This window comes from Physeter macrocephalus, chromosome 5 (genome assembly GCF_002837175.3).
Source record: "Physeter macrocephalus isolate SW-GA chromosome 5, ASM283717v5, whole genome shotgun sequence".
Classification (NCBI taxonomy): domain Eukaryota; kingdom Metazoa; phylum Chordata; class Mammalia; order Artiodactyla; family Physeteridae; genus Physeter; species Physeter macrocephalus.
This window is the reverse complement of record NC_041218.1, coordinates 66,680,949-66,701,695: the sequence shown is the minus strand read 5'-3', so window position 1 is coordinate 66,701,695 and position 20,747 is coordinate 66,680,949. Positions and strand designations below refer to the sequence as shown.

Here is a 20,747-nt window from a genome sequence, read left to right as displayed (position 1 = left end):
CCATAGGTTTTGGGTAGTCATGTTTTCATTGTCATTTGTTTCTAGATATTTTTTGATTTCCTCTTTGATTTCTTCATTGATCTCTTAGTTATTATGTAGTGCATTGTTTAGCCTCCATGTGTTTCTATTTTTTACAGATTTTTTTTTTCCTCTAATTGATATCTAGTCTCATAGCGTTGTGGTCAGAAAAGATACTTGATACGACTTCAGTTTTCTTAAGTTTACCAAGGCTTGATCTGTGACCCAAGATATGATCTGTTCTGGAGAATGTTCCATGATCACCTGAGAAGAAAGTGTATTCTGTTGTTTTTGGATGGAATGTCCTATAAATATCAGTTAAGTCTATCTTGATTAATGTATCATTTAAAGCTTGTGTTTCCTTAATTATTTTCATTTTGGATGATTTGTCCATTGGTGAAAGTTGGGTGTTAAAGTCCCCTACTATGATTGTGTTACTGTCCATTTCCCCTTTTTTGGCCGTTAGTATTTGCCTTATGTATTGAGGTGCTCCTATGTTGGGTGCATAAATATTTACAGTTGTTATATCTTTTTCTTGGATTGATCCCTTGATCATTATGTAGTGTCCTTTCTTTGTCTCTTGTAATAGTCTTTGTTTTAAAGTCTATTTTGTATTATATGAGAATTGCTACTCCAGCTTTCTTTTGATTTCCATTTGCATGGAATATCTTTCTCCATCCCCTCACTTTCAGTTTTTATGTGTCCCTAGGTCTGAAGTGGGTCTCTTGTAGACAGCATAAACACGGGTCTTGTCTTTGTATCCATTCAGCCAATATATGTCTTTGGTTGGAGCATTTAATCCATTTACATTTAAGGTAATTATTGCTATGTATGTTCCTATTACCATTTTCTTAATTGTTTTGGGTTTGTTATTGTAGGTCTTTTCCTTCACTTATGTTTCCTGCCTAGTGAAGTTCCTTTAGCATTTGTTGTAAAGCTGGTTTGGTGGTGCTGAATTCTTTTAGCTTTTGCTTGTCTGTAAAGGTTTTAATTGCTCCATCAAATCTGAATGAGATCCTTGCTGGGTAGAGTAATCTTGGTTGTAGGGTTTTGTCCTTCATCACTTTAAGTATGTTTTTCCTCAATTCTTTTCATTCTTTTTTCTTTATTCTGCTCTGTGGTCGTTATTTCCACTATTTTATCTTCTGATCACTCATCTGTTCTTCTGCCTCAGTTATTTTGCTATTGATCCCTTCTAGAGAATTTTTAATTTCATTTATTGTATTGTTCATCATTATTTGTTTTCTCTTTATTTCTTCTAGGTCCTTGTTAAACATTTCTTGTATTTTCTGCATTCTATTTGCAAGATTTTGGATCATCTTTACTATCATTATTCTGGATTCTTTTTCAGGTAGACTGCCTATTTCCTCTTCATTTGTTAGGTCTGGTGGGTTTTTGCCTTGCTCCTTAATCTGCTGCATGTTTCTCTGTCTTCTCATTTTGCTTAATTTACTGTGTTTGGGGTCTGCCTTTTGCAGGCTACTGGTTCGTAGTTCCCGTTGTTTTTGGTGTCTGCCCCTGGCTAAGGTTGGTTCAGTGGGTTGTGTACGCTTCCTCGTGTAGGGGACTGATGCCTGTGTTTTGGTGGATGAGGCTGGATCTTGTCTTTCTGGTGGGCAGGTCCACGTCTGGTGGTGTGTTTTGGGCTGTCTGTGACCTTATTATGAGTTTAGGCAGCCTCTCTGCTAATGGGTGGGTTTGTGTCCCTGTCTTGCTAGTTGTTTGGCATACGGTTTCCAGCACTGTAGCTTGCTGGTTCTTGAGTGGAGCTGGGTCTTAGCGTTGAGATGGAGATCTCTGGGAGATTTTTGCTGTTTCATATTACATGGAGCTGGGAGCTCTCTCGTGGACCAATGTCCTGAACTTGCCTCTCCCACCTCATAGACACAGCCCTGATGCCTGGCTGGAGCACCAAGAGCTTGTCATCCACACGGCTCAGAATAAAGGGGAGAAAAAAAGAAAGAAAGAAAGAAAAAGATAAAATAAAATAGTTATTAAAGTAAAAAATAATTATCAAAAGAAATTTTTAATAAAAAAAGAAAGAAGAGAGTAACCAAACGAAAAAACAAATCCACCAATGATAACAAGTGCTAAAAAGTACAGTAAAAAAACAGAAGAAAAAAAAATGGTCAGACAGAACGCTAGGATAAATGGTAAAAGCAAAGCTATACAGACAAAATCACGCACAGAAGCATACACATACACACTCACAAAATAGAAAAAGTGAAAAAAATATATGTATCTTTGCTTCCAAAGTCCACCTCCTCAATTTGGGATGATGCGTTGTTTATTCAAGTATTCCACAGATGCAGGGTACATCAAGTTGATTGTGGAGATTTAATCCGCTGCTCCTGAGGCTGCTGGGAGAGATTTCCCTTTCTCTTCTTTGTTCGCACAGCTCCTTGGGTTCAGCTTTGGATTTGGACCTGCCTCTGTGTGTAGGTCGCCTGAGGGCATCTGTTCCCTCTCAGACAGGATGGGGTGAAAGGAGCAGCTGATTCGGGGGCTCTGGCTCACTCAGGCCGGGGGGAGGGAGGGGTACGGATGCGGGGCGAGCCTGTGGTGGCAGAAGCCGGTGTGACGTTGCACCAGCCTGTGGCGTGCCGTGTGTTCTCTCGGGGAAGTTGTCCATGGATCACGGGACCCTGGCAATGGCGGGCTGCACAGGCTCCCGGGAGGAGAGGTGTGGATAGTGACTGGTGCTCGCACACAGGCTTCTTGGTGGCGGCAGCAGCAGCCTTAGCGTCTCATGCCCGTCTCTGGGGTCCGCGCTGATAGCCGCGGCTCGCGCCCGTCTCTGGAGCTCCTTTAAGCGGCGCACTTACTCCCCTCTCCTCGTGCCCCAGGAAACAAAGAGGGAAGAAAATGTCTCTTGCCTCTTAGGCAGGTCCAAACCTTTTCCAGCACTCCCTCCCGGCCAGCTGTGGCGCACTAACCCTTCAGGCTGTGCTCACACAGCCAACCCCAGTCCTCTCCCTGGGATCCGACGGAAGCCCGAGCCTCAGCTCCCAGCCCCCGCCCACCCCAGCGGGTGAGCAGACAAACCTCTCGGGCTGGTGAGTGCCGGTCGGCACCGATCCTCTGTGCAGGAATCTCTCTGCTTTGCCTTCCGCACCCTGTTGCTGCGCTCTCCTCCGTGGCTCTGAAGCCTCCCCCCTTGCCACCCGCAGTCTCCGCCCGCGAAGGGGCTTTTAGTGTGTGGATACCTTTCCTCCCTCACAGCTCCCTCCCACTTGTGCAGGTCCCATCCCTATTCTTTTGTCTCTGTGTTTTCTTTTTTCTTTTGCCCTACCCAGGTACGTGGGGAGTTTCTTGCCTTTTGGGAGGTCTGAGGTCTTCTGCCAGCGTTCAGTAGGTGTTCTGCAGGAGTTGTTCCTTGTGCAGATGTATTTCTGATGTATCTGTGGGGAGGAAGGTGTTCTCCGTGTCTTACTCTTCCGCCATCTTGAAGCTCCTGCTCTCCACTTTTTCATTTTTTTTTTTTAGTCTTATTCCTCTGTGTCTGATACAAGGTGATTAAGTAATATCTGCTTTTGTCTCAAAGCCAAACTTTTGTTCTATCAGGCTTAGGCATCTGTGCTATCCTGAATATACCACATAAATGAAAAGGAAACTGTCACAGTGACCGTCACATCTTCTACCAGGCTGCCCTTGCAGAAGCGTAGCCTATGCCTTTGACCTCCAGAGAAGCATGTTCTCAGGAAAACCATAGTGAACCAAAATGGGTAGTTCCTCTAAGCTCTCTAGTGTCACCTTTTTGCATGGCCAGAATAAAGGAGAAAAATGGTTGAGGGTGGCCGCTGAATAATTTAGTAAGCATGGGTGATTTGGTGATCCTATTTAGTCTAACAATTACAAAATGAAATTAATATGCATCACAGTGTTCATGGACCTACCAAAGTCTGCTGTAAGGCCACGTGTGAATTATTGAGGCCTAAAATGAGCCCCAGTATGTGAGCACTCAGCTACTCCTGTGGCGTTGGCTTTGAGCTCTGTTATGCTCATGATTTTTAAAAGTATACAAGCCATCCAGAACTTTCAACTAAACCCTGATCCTTAATTCTGGATCTGTCTACTAGACATTTCTGCGTGTTGGATATGTACTGGATGTGTCCATATCAAATCAAGATAATAATGTTGAACTCAATTATCAACTGCCAGAAACTTGCTTTTTATTCCATGTTCTCCATTTCGAAGAATTGCAGTGATGCTCACCAGATTGCCAAAGCTAGAAACTTCCAAGTTATTTAATGACGCCTTCCTCTCTTTTAACCCCTTCAACTATCCATCAGGTTGTATAGTTTCTAACTCCCCTTTTTATAGTTTGTAACCCCTTTTAATTTCTACTGCCATTGCCTTTGTTCATACTTTGATAAGCCTCATAAGCAGAAAGATCTAGTTAGAATCCTAGTTCTGCTATTTTATCTAGACTTAAGTGAGACATTTAGATTCCATTTCCTTATCTTAAAAAAAAAAAAGATGGATCTCCATCTTACAGAATAGTTTTAAGGATTACATGAGATACTCTAAGTAAAATTTAATACAGTACATGGCTCACACTAGACATTCAATGATGATTAATCTCATGTTCATAATCATACCTCACTCAGCCTGAGCAGTGTCTGGCACATAGTAAGCACTCAATATATATTTACTATAAATATTAATGTCATAATCATCATCATCATCATCATCATAGTCAGCCTGCTTCTGATCTTATACCCTGTTATTCTGTCCTGCACCCTACTATTGGAATTTACATAAAATACAAATATCATGTCCTTTATGCTCCACAACTTTGAATGGTTCTCTCACTCACAGGAGGTGCTTTTCTGGATCTACATAACTGCCCTTGATCTGACCTAGGCTTCAATTCCACTCTTATTTCCACTGCTCAACTAAAAGTCCTTACACTGAGGCCAAGGAAAAATCTGTATTTCTCCCACCCACCAACAAACAAAGAAAAGACTTTTATTTCATATTTCCATTGATTACCTTCACTCAGTATGATAACTTCGTAATAATGTACTACTTCATATAGCCTTCTGTGCCTCCCCAAGCAGAATTTTATGCTTCCAATTTAATTACTATAATCTTGTCTTTGTACTGCTAAAGCCCAATATGTAGAGTTACTTGATTCACATTTGCTGAAATAATGGTATTGGAAAATTAAAGGAAAGTCAAACTATAGATAGACAGATAAATAGGTATGTTATATACATCACATATATTAAAAACTGTATAATCATATAACTTAATACTGTTCTCATGTTTATGCTGCTGATTTCTCATATGTAGAACCTGTATTAAAAATTGTTAACATGTATCAGGAAAACGCATTTGTTTTGACTTTTCCATAATTACTAAGTCCTCCTTAGAGCAAGTAGCACAGTTGCAAAGTGCTAGGGTGGTACAAATCCTGGGGCTGTGAAATAGTGAAACTACTGGATTCACAATGTTCCAGTAACCTTGGCACTGGCCTCAGCTACAGCAGTTGCTCTAACAAACTGAGTTTTATAGTCAGTTTAAGCTGTGAAGCAGTAGGGCAAAGTGATTAAGAAAATGGGCTCTGATTTTAGAAAATCCAAGTTCAAATTTCAGTTCCCTACTTACACATTCCTATATGATCTTAAACACATTCCCTAACCTTTCAGAGACTCCTTCCCTGTAAAATGGAAATGATAATGGTACCCACATAAAAGAATTTTTGGGAGCATTAAATGAGATAATATGAATTAAGTTTTAAAGTTAGGCTGTGCAGACTTTCAGATACACAAGACACACAAGACTGCCGTCTGGCATAAGTCTACGTAGAAAGATAAAGAACTTGTCATCGTTGTAGCAACAGTCATTCCTCATCTGGTGGTAATTCTTCTAGAAATCCATGCAGCACAGTTCAGATGGAAAAAGATAATTCTACATCCGGCAAGTCCAAGAGTTGCCTTGGCTTAAAAGTCTCAGGCCCCACAGGCGCCGATATCTCTTGAAGTGATCCCGTAGTCATAGCCTGCAAAGCCCACACAAAGAACAAGCCCTATTCCAAGAGCTGACACATTCAGGCAAGCCCAGAGCTGTGGCCGCCTACCAGGTAGTTTTAGTTTCTCCAGAGCAAATGGAATTTATCAAAATTGATCATTGTATCATAAATAATATTATCTAGTAAAATAGCTGATATTTCAGCTTTCATCAGGTTACCAGGTAACTGTAACTGGAGGTATTTAACTGATGGTCAAATTCTCCAAGAAAGATTAAAAGGGATTGTCAATTCTCTGCCTCTACATAGAATATGGACTTGATAAGTAATACATAGAGGATAACATATGCATATATCTATATGAATACAATCTCATGAAGGATTAGAAATGTATCTAAGAGGAAATTAACATGGAGAGTTTTGTAAAAAAGGAGTTATAGAGGTCATCATTTGGTCATTATTTTGCCTGATTTTCATGGATAAACCCACACGTGTTAGAGTGAAAACTTGTTCATCGCAGAGAAAGTTTTGTTCTAGGGTTAGTGTTGTGCCTAATGCATCATTAACACTCAATATATGCCATTTGAGTAAAACCGGGATTCTGGTCCTCTCTGCTGTTATAAGAAGAACAGAGCTGACTTACAGGGCCCTTTTACTGCCACTCTCAGATGATTCTCCTGCCCAGACCTCTTAGCTCAGACAAATTGACTTTGACGTATTGAGCTCTAATTGTCTCCTAGGAATGCAATTTTCGTACACATGCCAGTAGAATTAAAAAGATTTTATGTGAGTTGTTATATTAAAATGGACCTGCCTCTCTGTATGGTTGATTATCATAGTTAAATATAGCACCTGAATGATGAGACAGAATTATCAGTGAATTCTTCCATTGAAACAGATGCCCTATCGTGGTAACATGACTCTTGTGTCTTGTAAACGTGAGCTACTAGTTACTGCGAATGGGCAAGAGTTCAACTAAGAATCAACGCAAGGCCATCCCATTCCAGGAGAACCCCTCAAAGTGCATATGCCCATAGTTGATGACATTTGTAACATCATCTTCATCTTCGTATGTAGACATTACAATTTAGAATTCAACATCCCTCTAATTCAAGGAGGATTAGATAGATAAGAATTTGAACATACTTTACTGATGAATTAGAGATCTATTTAGAGGATATCTTTACAGTAATATAGCTTAAATAGATTTATATTTCTAATGCTTACGATGTATTTAATTAATATACTCATATGTATACCTTACATTAAAGTATGAACTGGAAAAGATGTATTTGCATAAGCATACATTGTAATTGACAGCTAGTGTCAAACAGTATTAAAAATAATGTTAAGCATAAATTAAATTACTTTTTCTGTTCAATATTGTATTAGTTACCCAGGCATGTTTATTTAAATCACTAAACGGAATGGAAATGATCATATGTTAACAGTTCTTGGTTCCTCATTTTCTAAATTAAAACAAATCTGGAATGAGTAAAATGAACAGTATGGTAAACTTAGTTTCAGCTAATTTTGCATAATCGCTTTATTTTCTATTTCCTATGAATGGTTTAACAACTCTTACAAAATAGGAGGAAATGCAAATGTTAGCTTTGAGTCTAACAGCTTTTACACATCGTAAATGTTGATATATTTTTAATGAAATTGGAATTGTACCTCCAAGTAGAAATAAAAATGTCCAAGCTGATTTCACTTTGGAGTGTAGAAGACAAAGTTCATGCCCGCCTATGGGTCTGTGATGAGAATATTAATGCTCTTTTGCAGCTTTTGCCAACAAGAGAAGCTGCCACTGACCTTCCAGGCCTGTGTGATCACCAAAGAGTGCCAGGTGTCAGAGTGGTCTGACTGGAGCCCCTGCTCAAAAACGTGCCATGATATGGCATCCCCTAAAGGCACCCATGTGAGGACGCGGCTCATCAGGCAGTTTCCTATTGGCAGTGAGAAGGAGTGTCCAGAACTTGAGGAAAAAGAACCGTGTGTGTCTCAAGGAGATGGAGTTGCCCCCTGTGCCATGTGAGTAAATAAAGGATGGTGACATCTGCTGCCCTGTCTGCCCAAACTGCATGTTCCTTTAGTGGTTTGATTTCAGCCAGACAGTATGTTGAGAAATAGAGATTTTTACAAATTCTAAGTAGAAAAATATCTCTCTACAAACACTATCCTATAAAAAATACTGGTTTTACAGGATAAAAGTGTCTTTAACAAGCTGTATTTCCCAGTCTCCATGAAAGTTAGATTTTTAACGGCAATTCCCTGTTTGTGTATTTTCTATAACGGGGATTGGCAAGCTTTTTCCATAAAGGAGAAGATAGTGAATATGTTAGCCTTTACAAGCCACATGTGTCTCTGTCGCGCTTCAGCTCTGCCATTGGAGTTATAGGTAATATGTAAACAAATGAGTGTGGATATGTTCCAATAAAATTTACTTAAAAGAACAGGGGACAGGTTGGATTTGGCCATAGTTTGTCAACTAGTGTATAAGGTAAAATTAAGTTTCAAACTACAGGTTCCTATTGCTTATTGAGCAAGTCCTATTAAAATTCAGTACTGAATACAACAATTCCTATTGAACAGAGTAAAATGCTACATCAAAATAATGAGACTTTAAGCTCCTTCAGGACAAAGACTGCTTATGAACCTTGGGGGTGGGGCTTGTTTGTTTTTTAATTGCTTGCATGTCATAGGACCAGGCACACAGTAAGTGCCCAATAAATGTGCATTGAATTCAGATGAAATAAGACTAATTTTGAAATATTTGGCAGTATAACTATATTCTTTTTATCCTTAAAAAATATCATCTCCAAGACATTACTGTGAATTATCTTGGTGATAAATATATTTCAGCTTAGTCTGAATATAGAATATTTATGAAACGACTTACAGAATCTTAGTTTCTCAGTAGATATGCACAAGCTTCATTGACATGTTCCCTGGAATATTTCAAATATTTAGAGAACATGCATACAGCTTGAACTTCATGACACAGTGAGGAGGAAAATTACTACTATTATTGCTCCTCCTCCTCCCATTTCTAACAGTAATAATAACAAAGAATAGTAATGATTCATACAAGATCTTCAATTATGCAGCACTTTGGAATCATCCCTTCTCTGATATAACAAGTGACAGAACGCTCTGGAGAGTTTTCTTTCTAACTACTCTGCCTGTCCTGCTGACTTGTGTGTTCTCCTCTACATAACAGTTTCAAGGAAGTTGCCAGGTTCTCTAATCAGAGTGTTTTGTCTCCTACAAGTTTCTTCCATTTTTGTCTCAAGCTAGGTGTTTTATTCTTTATCCTCTCAAATATTCAAACGCCATTAACTATTAATTAAAATAAATCTCTATTCTGAATCTTTCTTCTAACCCTTTATGGATGGTAGCATTTTTTTAGAATGTGTAATCATTGACGTTACTAAAAATTTGTTCCTCTCACAGGACTCCTTAGGATGACCTAAATTGGGACTCCTTTCTATAAAAAAAACAAAATTTTCATTTTAGCTCCCCTAATGAATGACTTGTTTGGTTTTACTTTCCTTCACTGTCTCTCCTCCCAAGGCATCAAGTATCCATGTTTTTAGAATTGACCTGAATGCTGCACTTCCTTTATAAATGTATGTCAAGAGTGTTGTTCCTTGATGCCCCAGTCCTGAACCTCTATTAAGCCATGAATCCCCACTTATAAAAACTGAAAAATGAGCATGAAGTTCAGCTTTACTGTCATGAAACTTTACCAGTGACAAAACAAAGCCTCTAGATGAGACATCCTAGAGCCCACTTAACCTTTCTGTCTAACTGAGGTGAACATTAGCACACCCATTTGTACCTATGTTGGCTGTTAATCTGATTACTAAGAAGGCATCTTGGTTAAAGTGAAACAAAGTGCTACATGAGCCATTTTCTTTGTGCTTTTAGAATATCCATTTTCCTCGAGGTGGAGAAATGCCATCACTTTCTATCTTCAGTGGCATCGGGAAATGGTTCCCTGTCTATCTCCTTAAAGCATGTGTTGGGCTGACAATCCCCTGACATTTCTTTCACATCGTAATCTTTATTGGAGCTTTAATTTAGAATCACAGATCATCTTTCCTGTGTTCCACTGATTAGAAACGTCAGCTCTTTTCATCATTCATCAGCACTCATCAGGGATGCTCAGTGCTACAGGAAAAAAAAAAAAAAAGAAAACTTATTCTCAACAATAAAGAGAAAACTCTGAATTATGTTACATTTTTATTACTAACACACAATTATAATTTTGATCCAGTATGAAGCAGCAATTTTCATGCATTCTGTTAGAGACAAAACAAATGTTTGGGTGACATCATTTAGAATGTGTTCCATTCTCAGATTCAACCTTCCTTTGTTTATAAGCATCAAGAAAGGGCAAGCCTGAGTTCAGCTTAATTGAACATAAAATTTCATGTTTTCAGCATTATGCTCTCTTTTCATAAAATATTTATAAGTAACTTGCAGTCGTTGCAATTAAAACTGGATCATCTTAAATTTAAGCCCTCTTTAAATGGAGCTGGGTGAGGATGTAGAGGAAGGGATTGAAACTGAAACTGCACCTTAGATGTAGTCTAAAATTAATTCAAGAGGAAAGTATTTTTCAGATTAATCTTTTTTTTAAATAAATTTTTACTTATTTATTTTATTTTTGTCTGTGTTGGGTCTTCGTTTCTGTGCGAGGGCTTTCTCTAGGTGTGGCAAGCGGGGGCCACTCTTCATCGCGGTGCGCGGGCCTCTCACTGTGGTGGCCTCTCTTGTTGCGGAGCACAGGCTCCCGACGTGCAGGCTCAGTAGTTGTGGCTCACGGGCCTAGTTGCTCCGCGGCATGTGGGATCCTCTCAGACCAGGGCTCGAACCCGTGTCCCCTGCATTGGCAGGCAGACTCTCAACCACTGTGCCACCAGGGAAGCTCCAGATTAATCTTTTTGAGGAACAAAACGTAGGAGTGGAGAAAAGTTTTATTCAGTAAACAGGTTGCCACTGCCATCATTTCCTTTATCTAGGTACGGCTGGAGGACTACAGAGTGGACTGAGTGCCGTGTGGACCCTCTGCTCAGTCAGCAGGACAAGAGGCGGGGCAACCAGACGGCCCTCTGCGGGGGAGGGGTCCAGACCCGAGAGGTGTACTGCGTGCAGGCCAACGAGGACCTCCTCTCACATTTAAACACCCACAAGGACAAAGAAGGTAAACTGTTTTCTTCTCAAGTACTCAAATGTGGAGACCAAGAGTGGGATCATACTGCAGGGGTATATATATGTAGCCGTTTGGGGCAGGAAGAGTCATATTTCTGTTCACATTATGGCTGATATTGACTATGGTGAACAGTAGTCTAAATTATGGTTGTAAAAATAATTAATACAGTTCCATCTTTGGTCTGTTCTGATTTACTGACAAACTTCTCTTTAGTAGGAGTAATTAATTATAAAAATAGAATAAAGATGTATCTCGTAAGGATACATATAGAATGCAAATATGTGTTCCAAAGCCCAAATTTTCTTTTCTTCATATAAGAAGTAAAACGTGCTTATAAAAAGAACACCTTATTTTGCTATAAAAAGAACACCTTATTTCAACCTATTATGGGTTGAAAAAATAAGTTAATTGTGGTATTGAGTGAAAATTTCAATTTGAATTTAAAAGAAATGAATACAGAATAAAACTACAGGAAAAAGTCTTTAACCCAAAGGCATGACTTCTTTTTTTTTTAACTTTTGAATTTTATTTTATTTATTTTTTTATACAGCAGGTTCTTGTTAGTCATCCATTTTATACACATCAGTGTATACATGTCAATCCCAATTGCCCAATTCAGCACACCACCACCACCACTCCCCTGCGGCTTTCCCCCCTTGGTGTCCATACATTTGTTCTCTACGTCTGTGTCTCAACTTCTGCCCTGTCTCAACTCTAAAATTCTAATCATTATTGGATCAAGTTTATATTCAATTAGTAGCCCTTTAGTCCATACAAATATGAAACTTTTCAAGCAATGCTGTAAGCAGACCCTCTTACATTTCACTACCTGAGGGATTGCAGGACTTCTATCACTAATACATTCAACATATATTGATTAGTTGCCAGGAGAGTTCCAAAAATTGTGTATGGTGCTGAGGATAAAAATATCAATACAAACTTCATGTCAGGAAAATGCTCATGGTCATCTTGAGGGCACACAAACAGCCCAATAGTTATAATGCAGTATGATATGCATTATAATTGAGTTTTAGAATAACCATAGGGAGATCGTAGAAAGAGGAACCTTCACAAAGGAGGTGGAACTTGAGCTGAGTTATGACACATACGCTTCATACAGTTAAGTGGGTCAGGAATGCAAGAGAGAGTTTATTCTAGGCAGAGGAAACAGCATGTATTAAAGACCAAAAGAAAAAGCAATATTCAGAGAAGGAATCTGACCAAGAATAATAAAAAAAAACAGAGAGAAGGGAAAGAACCAAGAGAAGTGGGCATTTCATAAAACAAAAGAAGAGATGGCTCCTTTGCCTCCCCAAAAAAAGGAGTGGCACTGGTGACCAATAATTCTTGGGAAATAAGGACTAAAGTTTTGCATTTGCAACTTGAAAAATTTAATTGTTTTGTATCCACTAGCTTTACACAGCTTGTCAGCTCATTTAGGAATCTAGCCTAGGTATACATTTTACTACTAACATATCTTGAGGTTTTAAGGAAATACCATAAAACATGTAATGTTAGTACATTAATATTGTCTTGGCCACTTTAATGGCTACATTTTTAACACTCTTAGGTGGATTTATTATAGCAGTCCTTTCAGAGTAGTATAATTTCACTGCTAGAGGTAGATCAGATTTTAGTTTCTGAATGTGAGTTATATCCTGTAGGTTATTGCTTTCAAAAATATCCTTCAGAATTCTGAATTGCAACAGGACATTTAAAAAAATCATTTTGTCATAGAATTCCCCTTCTGCTGTCAAAACACTGCAGAGCAACAAAAGTAAAAGTCACAGAAAAAAGGGAAAACACAAAGAATATTATTATTAAGATGTATCTGTTAGACTAAAGCAAATGCCAAAGCAGAGATGAATAGACATGGAAGTAGTCAATTCACCTAAAATTAATATTTAATCATGTAAGTATGTAACATGAATAACTTAGGAATTTGTGTCCTTTCATGTTGAATACCAAGAATATCAATAAACCTCTTACAGTCTTTGCAAAAACAGCTGATTCGTGGTAAAAGTTGCAGCTTTTTTTTTCTCAGACTGTGTGAGTTCCCCCTAGAAGTACTTAACATTGCCCAATGGGAAACTTGTTGAATACACCAGCATCCCAAGGGTGACATGTAAAGACTGTAAATATGTGTGAATGGAAAACAGTTAGACTGTGGGCTGTGAAGATTGTTCACAGTCTGTCTTCTTAAACAAATATGAAAGAATGAAAGCTTACTTTATAAAAACAGGGAAACCTCTCAAAATAACTTCTTCATTCAATCCTAATTAGAAGGTACTGATCTCAAGAAATCCTGACCGTGTAACCATGAACAACCTACTCTAAGAGCAATTCATATTGCACTTAATTTGAAGAACAAGGACTACACTGTTGTTTTTGGAGATTCACACAATGTGTCCTATAAATGTCGTTTTCACACATAACCAAACTATTAAAAATACCTTAATTCAAAATAAAATACTTTAGCTCAAAAATAAAATTTCTTGATACAAAAAATACTGTAAACAAGTGATATGGAATTCACATAAACTTCCTTTTTTATCTTCACACATCATATTACACAGAAGAATGATAATGACCACCTTAGCACAAAGGCAGGGTCACATTAAATCACTTTATTCACTGACGTATTTACTACTGTTAACTGACTCACCCCACACGAGGCCCTAAGAATTCTTTTCCTTGGAGCTAATATATTTAATTTGCAGAAAATTGAAATATTTATTATTAAAGTACTTACAAAGTGTAAAGTATGTTATTCAAAACTTGAAATGAGTTGAATTATCAGAATACTTATTAAGTTGGCGATGGCATCTGTAGACAATAGGAAAAATATATCTACTTGATATTGGAGAGTATCCACATTTTATTCTTGGAATTCTCCCGTTTCTAATACAATATTCAGGTGATCAAAATTTCCATAATCACTTCTTTAGAACAAAGGCTTGACAAGTTCTGTACTGAGAAGACTTAGTAATAAAATCTTTGACAGTTTCTGTCATCTGGCTATTCAGAATTCCAGTAGGCTTGAAGAATATCCAACTTACGCTGGCATGAAATCTATCCTTCTCAGGATGTGACAGGATGAGGCCTTGCCCTTGGGGAGGTTATCAGTGTAACTCCTAGAAAGCTGATGAAAATGTTGCTGATCACTAGATGCATGAAAGCGAATTGACTTTTTTAAGAGTTCAAAGTGAATTGAAAGTAGATTTTAGCTATAGTAATTCAAGAAATTCTTCCATTTGATAGAGATTGAACATGTTTTTAAATGAGGGGCACCAAAGGTATTGTTTATAAAGCACCATAAAACTTACTGCAATTTATATTATAGGAAATTTTAGAACATTCTTTTATAGAAAATGTATCAAATAATCCACACCGAAATCTGGATAAGGTCTGTGGGATTTGAGGTTATTAAGAAAGACAGCCTGGATAATGAGCCTGAATGATGACACAGAATGAAATAAACCAGCAGAAGGGTTTGGAGAATCAATAGAAAGATGGATTGAGGGAAGGATGATTGTACTGTGAATGGGTAGACAGAAGGATGAATAAAGAGCTCATGTTTTCCCATCTGCAAAGAAATAAGAATAAAATAGTCACCATCCCTAAATGAAATGCAAATTCTTTATAATTGTAGTCTTTTATCTACAGTTTCCACAGACTAGCCCACTTCAGTCAACACTATTTTGAAAAAAAAAAAAAAAAAAAAAAGGCTATGCTTATGGTGCTATTTCCCTGTTATTTCAGAAAGTAAATATCAGAGAGTACCTCGAAGTCTAGTGCTGCATCTTTCCTATCCATCACTTTTGAAATAACAGGTGCGTGAGACTATTTTGCATAACATTTCAATCAGAAATGTGTATCAGGATTCTCTATACATTCCCTGATATAATTCTTAAACCCTCTAGGAAAGATAGTAATTTACTTTTACTTTCTATTTTGCTAGAAATAGATTGAAGGTGTCCAATAAAATGGAAATGATTTTGTGTTTCTTGTCTTTCTAGAACATGATTATATAGATATAAATTATAGAAAAACATAAAAAGATTTTTAAATTTACTGACTTTAAAATGTCACTAGGGGACTTCCCTGGTGGTGCAGTGGTTAAGAATCTGCCTGCCAATGCAGGGGACACGGGTTTGAGCCCTGGTCAAGGAAGATCCCACATGCTGCGGTCAAGGAAGATCCCACATGCTGCGGAGCAGCTAAGCCCGTGCGCCACAACTACTGAGCCCACGTGCTACAACTACTGAAGTCCGTGTGCTCTAGAGCCCGTGCTCCACAACAAAGAGAAGCCACTGCAATGAGAAGCCCGCGCACTACAACGAAGAGTAGCCCCTGCTCACCACAACTAGGGAAAGCCTTCACGCAGCAACGAAGACCCAATGCAGCCAAAAAATAAATAAATAAATAAATAAATAAATAAATTTTTTAAAATGTCACTAGGATAATACCATAATTATACAAGCATATATAAAGTTTGGTTATGAACACTTTTGTTGTGGTAAATTAATGAAGGTATAAACACTTTTCATATTTTATCATTATATTTTTAAACACACCACTTTGTGCTCTCTTAATCTTCCTACGGTAAAGGAAGAAGGAACTAAATCACATAATGGCTACATTTGGGAAACATAGCCTACACTGGTGCAGTGGGTTGTAAAAAGCACTGTGATATAATTATAGAATAACTAAAACATTCCTATGTTTTAAATCCTAAATCCCTGAAGGAATCAAACCTTCCTGGGAAATCAGTCCTCTGGATATTTTGTGGAAGAGAAGGGCTGTTTCCCTAGGAAATTTCTCTGTGATCAGTGGATTACAGAATCGAAGGTGAGATGCCAAGAGGTTTCAGCCATTGGGATGGAAGCTAATAAAAACTTACATTCTGAGAATTAGATTAAGCTGGTCATTGGTCTACCCCAGAGGTAACTTACAATTTTTAGTAGAGGAAGAGCTTACTAATGACATGTCAGGAAGTATTCAACCAAAAAGGCAATCAAGGTAAAATATAATGAGGCAGCTCGGAAGTTGTGTAAACATGATAACAATGCTTACAGTAACTTTGACTTAGTCAGTGTTTAATAAACATTTGTTGTTTGACATGTTTACTCTCCCCTTTGTAAAATAGTACAATTTCCTTTTAAATTTGTCTGAAAATTATCTCTTCAGCGTTTCAGGTACACTTAAACATTCTCTATTTCAGCTAGGGGCTATATCCACACACACCATTCTTCACCCCTGAATAATTAACTATTCACACCTCTGACTTTGAATAGAGGACACATGATCTAGTTGTTAGATCAAATGATGAGAGTCAAAATGTATACACTTTGTGTCAGGTTGGCCACTCATTTAAGAGAATAGTTTTATATGTCTATTTTCCTCTTTTCTAATTATATAGATAACTTAAAAATCTTCTGAATTTTCATCTTAAGGCCACTTTCAAGAGAACCCCAGACAGATAGTCAAGAAATCTGGTTTTCATTTCTGCTTGGCCTTATATCTTGATGCACATTACTTAACTTTATTTACCTAAAAATGGCTATTTAATTGCACTTATGTTACGTTTCCATCAACATGGCAGACTAGAATAGCTGCAAATCATCCTTTACAAAATACCTAGACATTCAGGATGCAATATTGTTTTAAATACTTTTAAGAGCAGAACTGAGGTCTTGATTAACTAAACAATTTCCCAAAGCAAACCATGAAGGCTGAGATGATGCTTTCTGTGGTTGCCCTTGGATAGGGCTGGTACAGAACAAGGGTTTACATTATGGGGACTTGAGGGCATGACATAAACTTGTACTCAGAGAAAGAGAGTACAAGCAGAAATACTGCATTACTTCATCAGCCTCAAAGGGTTATAGCATCAATGATTGAGTGAGCAGAGATTCAACTTACCTATAGAGGGAGATAACAAGGAAGCAGATCAGCTTCAGCCTTAAATCAGGGCAAAAACAAACCTCTCCTAAAAATTCCAACTATGGGCCTGTACTCATATGAGTTTAACTTTCAAATGTATGGTACTCCCGTAAGTCCAAAGACCACAGAGCTGAAAATTAATATAAGAAATGGTGTCAGGCAGTGGTATTAGCAAGGTGCCTGACATAGCAAAAGCAAAAACTCTAAAGAGGGGAATACCTTAACCTAAGCTGCAGAATTTTCCCAGATAAACTGCACCATTCAAATTTGTGAACTACATGAGGAAAAATAATTCATTGTAAACAGGATTTAAAATGCCTAACAAACAGTAAAATTAGACTTGCAAATATTAGACTACATATTAGATTTGCAAATATTAGACTTGGAAATACTAGAAAAAGCAGATACAAACTATAAAATGCATATGCTAAAACTTATTTACGATGTAAAGGAAAAATTAAAACATTAAATATAATGAGTCATAATTAAAAAGACCAGATTTTTAAAAAAGAAAAATAAACAAAAGTTCTGGAACTGAAAAATAATTTAACTGGAAATAAACAAATGGGTAGATTATACAGTTTGAGATAAACAATTATCAGTAAACTAAAGACAAATGTAAGCAAATTATTCAAAATGCAACACTGAAAATAGAAGTTGAGAATGAAAGCAAGGATAACAGTCATGAAGAATTAAACAAGAAGGTTCAGAGTGAGAGAATCAAGAGAAAAGATGAGAGAATTGTCTAGAATTGATGCAAGACAAGATATACAGGATCAAGAAAATTTGCAAGCAGGATAATAATATATGTACACGTTATATACAATGTAGTGAATTCTCAGCTCATCAACTCCAAAGACATATTAAAAGGAACAGGGAGAAGGAGAAAAGTAATTACAAAAGAATTAACAAATTAGCAGTGAAATTCTCAACAGCTACAGAAGATCAATACAATAAAAATAATATATTGAAAGTACTGAAAGGAAAATAACCGTCAACTTAAAATTATTTATCCAGCTACCTATCATTGAAAACTATGGGCAAAATTAAGACAAAAGTGAGGATTAATAAACCCTTACTGAAAGTACTGCTAAATGATGTTTAGAAAGAAGGAAATTGAACCCAGAAAGAGAAGAATTCAAGATGTGCAAAGAATTTGGTAAGCATCTGGGTAATCTAAATAAGTATAAATATGTGTGAAGCAACAACAATATTTTTCATGATTAAAACACTGTAAATTAGTTAATGACCAACAATAATATATGACAGGAGGAAATAATGAGTATATTGTTTGGGAAAGCGTAGAGATATTGAACACCCTTATATATTACTCAGTTATTATGCCTGTTAAAAATTAAGAATAATTATTAACATAAAAATACATTATATATATACACACTTTTCTAAAAGGGATTAAATAAAAATCAGTCAATTCAATAAAAGTACTGAACAAGAGAAAAAAAATCATTGTTTTCTTAGAGATGATCTAATTAATACCAAATAAAAAAGACTAAAAATCTAGAAATATGACTTTTCAAATGTCAGAGTTAAAGGTTATTACAGAAAGTCATTTTGTTTTTGTTATTATTATAAGACCAACCAACTGTATTATAAGTTTTTTGCCATGATCAAACTAAGAGTGTGGATTACTCAGTCCAAACATTTACCACTGCTGGAAAATACCTGAACAGATCACACGTTGTATTTCTCAGGCAGTAATGCCATCTTTATATACAAAGTGCAGCTGAAAATTTTATTTTAACATGAGATTGATTTAAGTTATATATGTGTGCAGTATCAAAACTATCCAGAAGATTGAATGGTTGGATTGATTAAATAGCATTTGATAGAAAATTTTATTGGATAATCACAACTGCCCAGAATTTTCTCCAGTATTTTTAGAGTGAAAGATAATCTTCACAAACATAAAACTCAATAAAAATTATGTTGCTAACTTGATATTGTTCAGTGAAACATGAGAATGACTAAACTTTTAAAACTGAAGGAAACATCTGAAAATTCATGAGTATTTCAAACCTATCTCCCTTTGTATCATTCTCATTTTTTTCCCAGTGTGCTAATGGGAAAGGCGAACAACACTGGCTTGATTACTTAGACAAAGGTAATTATGACAAAGGAACTATTACCCATAGAAGATAATAAAATTCATTATGTATGTTGGTGCCTTTGACAAATTCATAGATGGTGTGCTGTTAAATATGTGTGATACTAAGCTAGAAAGGATAAAACATACTAGATAATAATTTCTCTTTTCTTTTTTTTTCCGTACGAGGACCTCTCACTGTTGTGGCCTCTAAAATTGCGGAGCACAGGCTCCCGACGCGCAGGCCCAGCGGCCATGGCTCACGGGCCCAGCCGCTCCGCGGCATGTGGGATCTTCCCGGACCGGGGCGCAAACCCGTGTTCCCTGCATCGGCAGGTGGACTCTCAACCACTGCGCCACCAGGGAAGCTCCATTTTGTTTTTTAGATTCCACATATAAGTGGTATCATATGATATTTGTCTTTCTCTGTCTGACTTCACTCAGTATGACAATGTCTAGGTCCATCCATGTTGCTGCAGATGGCATTATTTTGTTCTTTTTTCTGAGTGAGTAATATTCCAGTGTGTGTGTGTGTGTGTATCGCATCTTCTTTATTCGCTCATCTGTCGATGGACATTTAGCTTGCTTCCGTGTCTTGGTTATTGTAAATAGTGCTGCAGTGAACAATGGGGTGCATGTATCTTTTAAAATAAGAGTTTTGTCAAGATATATGTCCAGGAGTGGGATTGCGGGATCATATTATAACTATTTTAGTTTTTTAAGGAACCTCCATGCTGTTCTCCATAGTGGCTGCACTAATTTACATGCCTATCAACAGTGTAGAAGGGTTCCCTTTTTTCTAAACACTCTCCAGCATCTGTTATTTGTACGCTTTTTGATGATGGCCTTTCTAACCAGTGTTCCCTGCATCGGCAGGTGGACTCTCAACCACTGCGCCACCAGGGAAGACCCTAGATAATAATTTTATGATGCAAAAAGATATTAATAGGCTAGACACATTGAAATTTCTCCAATAATATTAAGTCTAATGAAATACTTACAACAAATACCTACACTTAAGACCCAAATGCCCACTCTAAAAGGAAATGATACCATAATGATGATGATGATGATATGACGACAGTGAGAGTATTGATTGTGTTTATTAAGGCACTATGTTAATTATTTGGTTTCTGTGAAGATTAAATGTTTAATGTGGGGAAGGAACAGATGGTATCGATTGCTTAATATTATTATTTTTTATTAAAGTAGAGTTGATTTACAATGTTTTAGTTTCAGCTGTACAGCAAAGTGACTCAGTTATATATATATATAACTGAATGATATATATATGATTATATATATATTCTTTTTCAGATTCTTTTCCATTATTATTTATTATAAGGTATTGAATATAGTTCCCTGTGCTATACAGTAAGACCTTGTTGTTTACCTATTTTTTAAAATTTTTATTGGGAGTATAGTTGATTTACAATGTTGTGTTAGTTTCAGGTGTACAGTAAAGTGAATCAGTTATACATATA

General features: G+C 37.1%; 1 protein-coding gene across 1 annotated transcript in view; it reads left to right on the top strand.

Moving 5' to 3' along the window:
• THSD7A (thrombospondin type 1 domain containing 7A) overlaps window positions 1–20,747 on the top strand; it is a 469,228-nt gene that overhangs the window by 236,694 nt on the left and 211,787 nt on the right. The window contains exons 3-4 of the mRNA XM_024127055.3: window positions 7,778–8,026; window positions 11,023–11,204. Of these exons, the coding sequence (XP_023982823.1) occupies window positions 7,778–8,026; window positions 11,023–11,204 (431 nt within the window). The remainder of the gene's footprint in view (window positions 1–7,777; window positions 8,027–11,022; window positions 11,205–20,747) is intronic.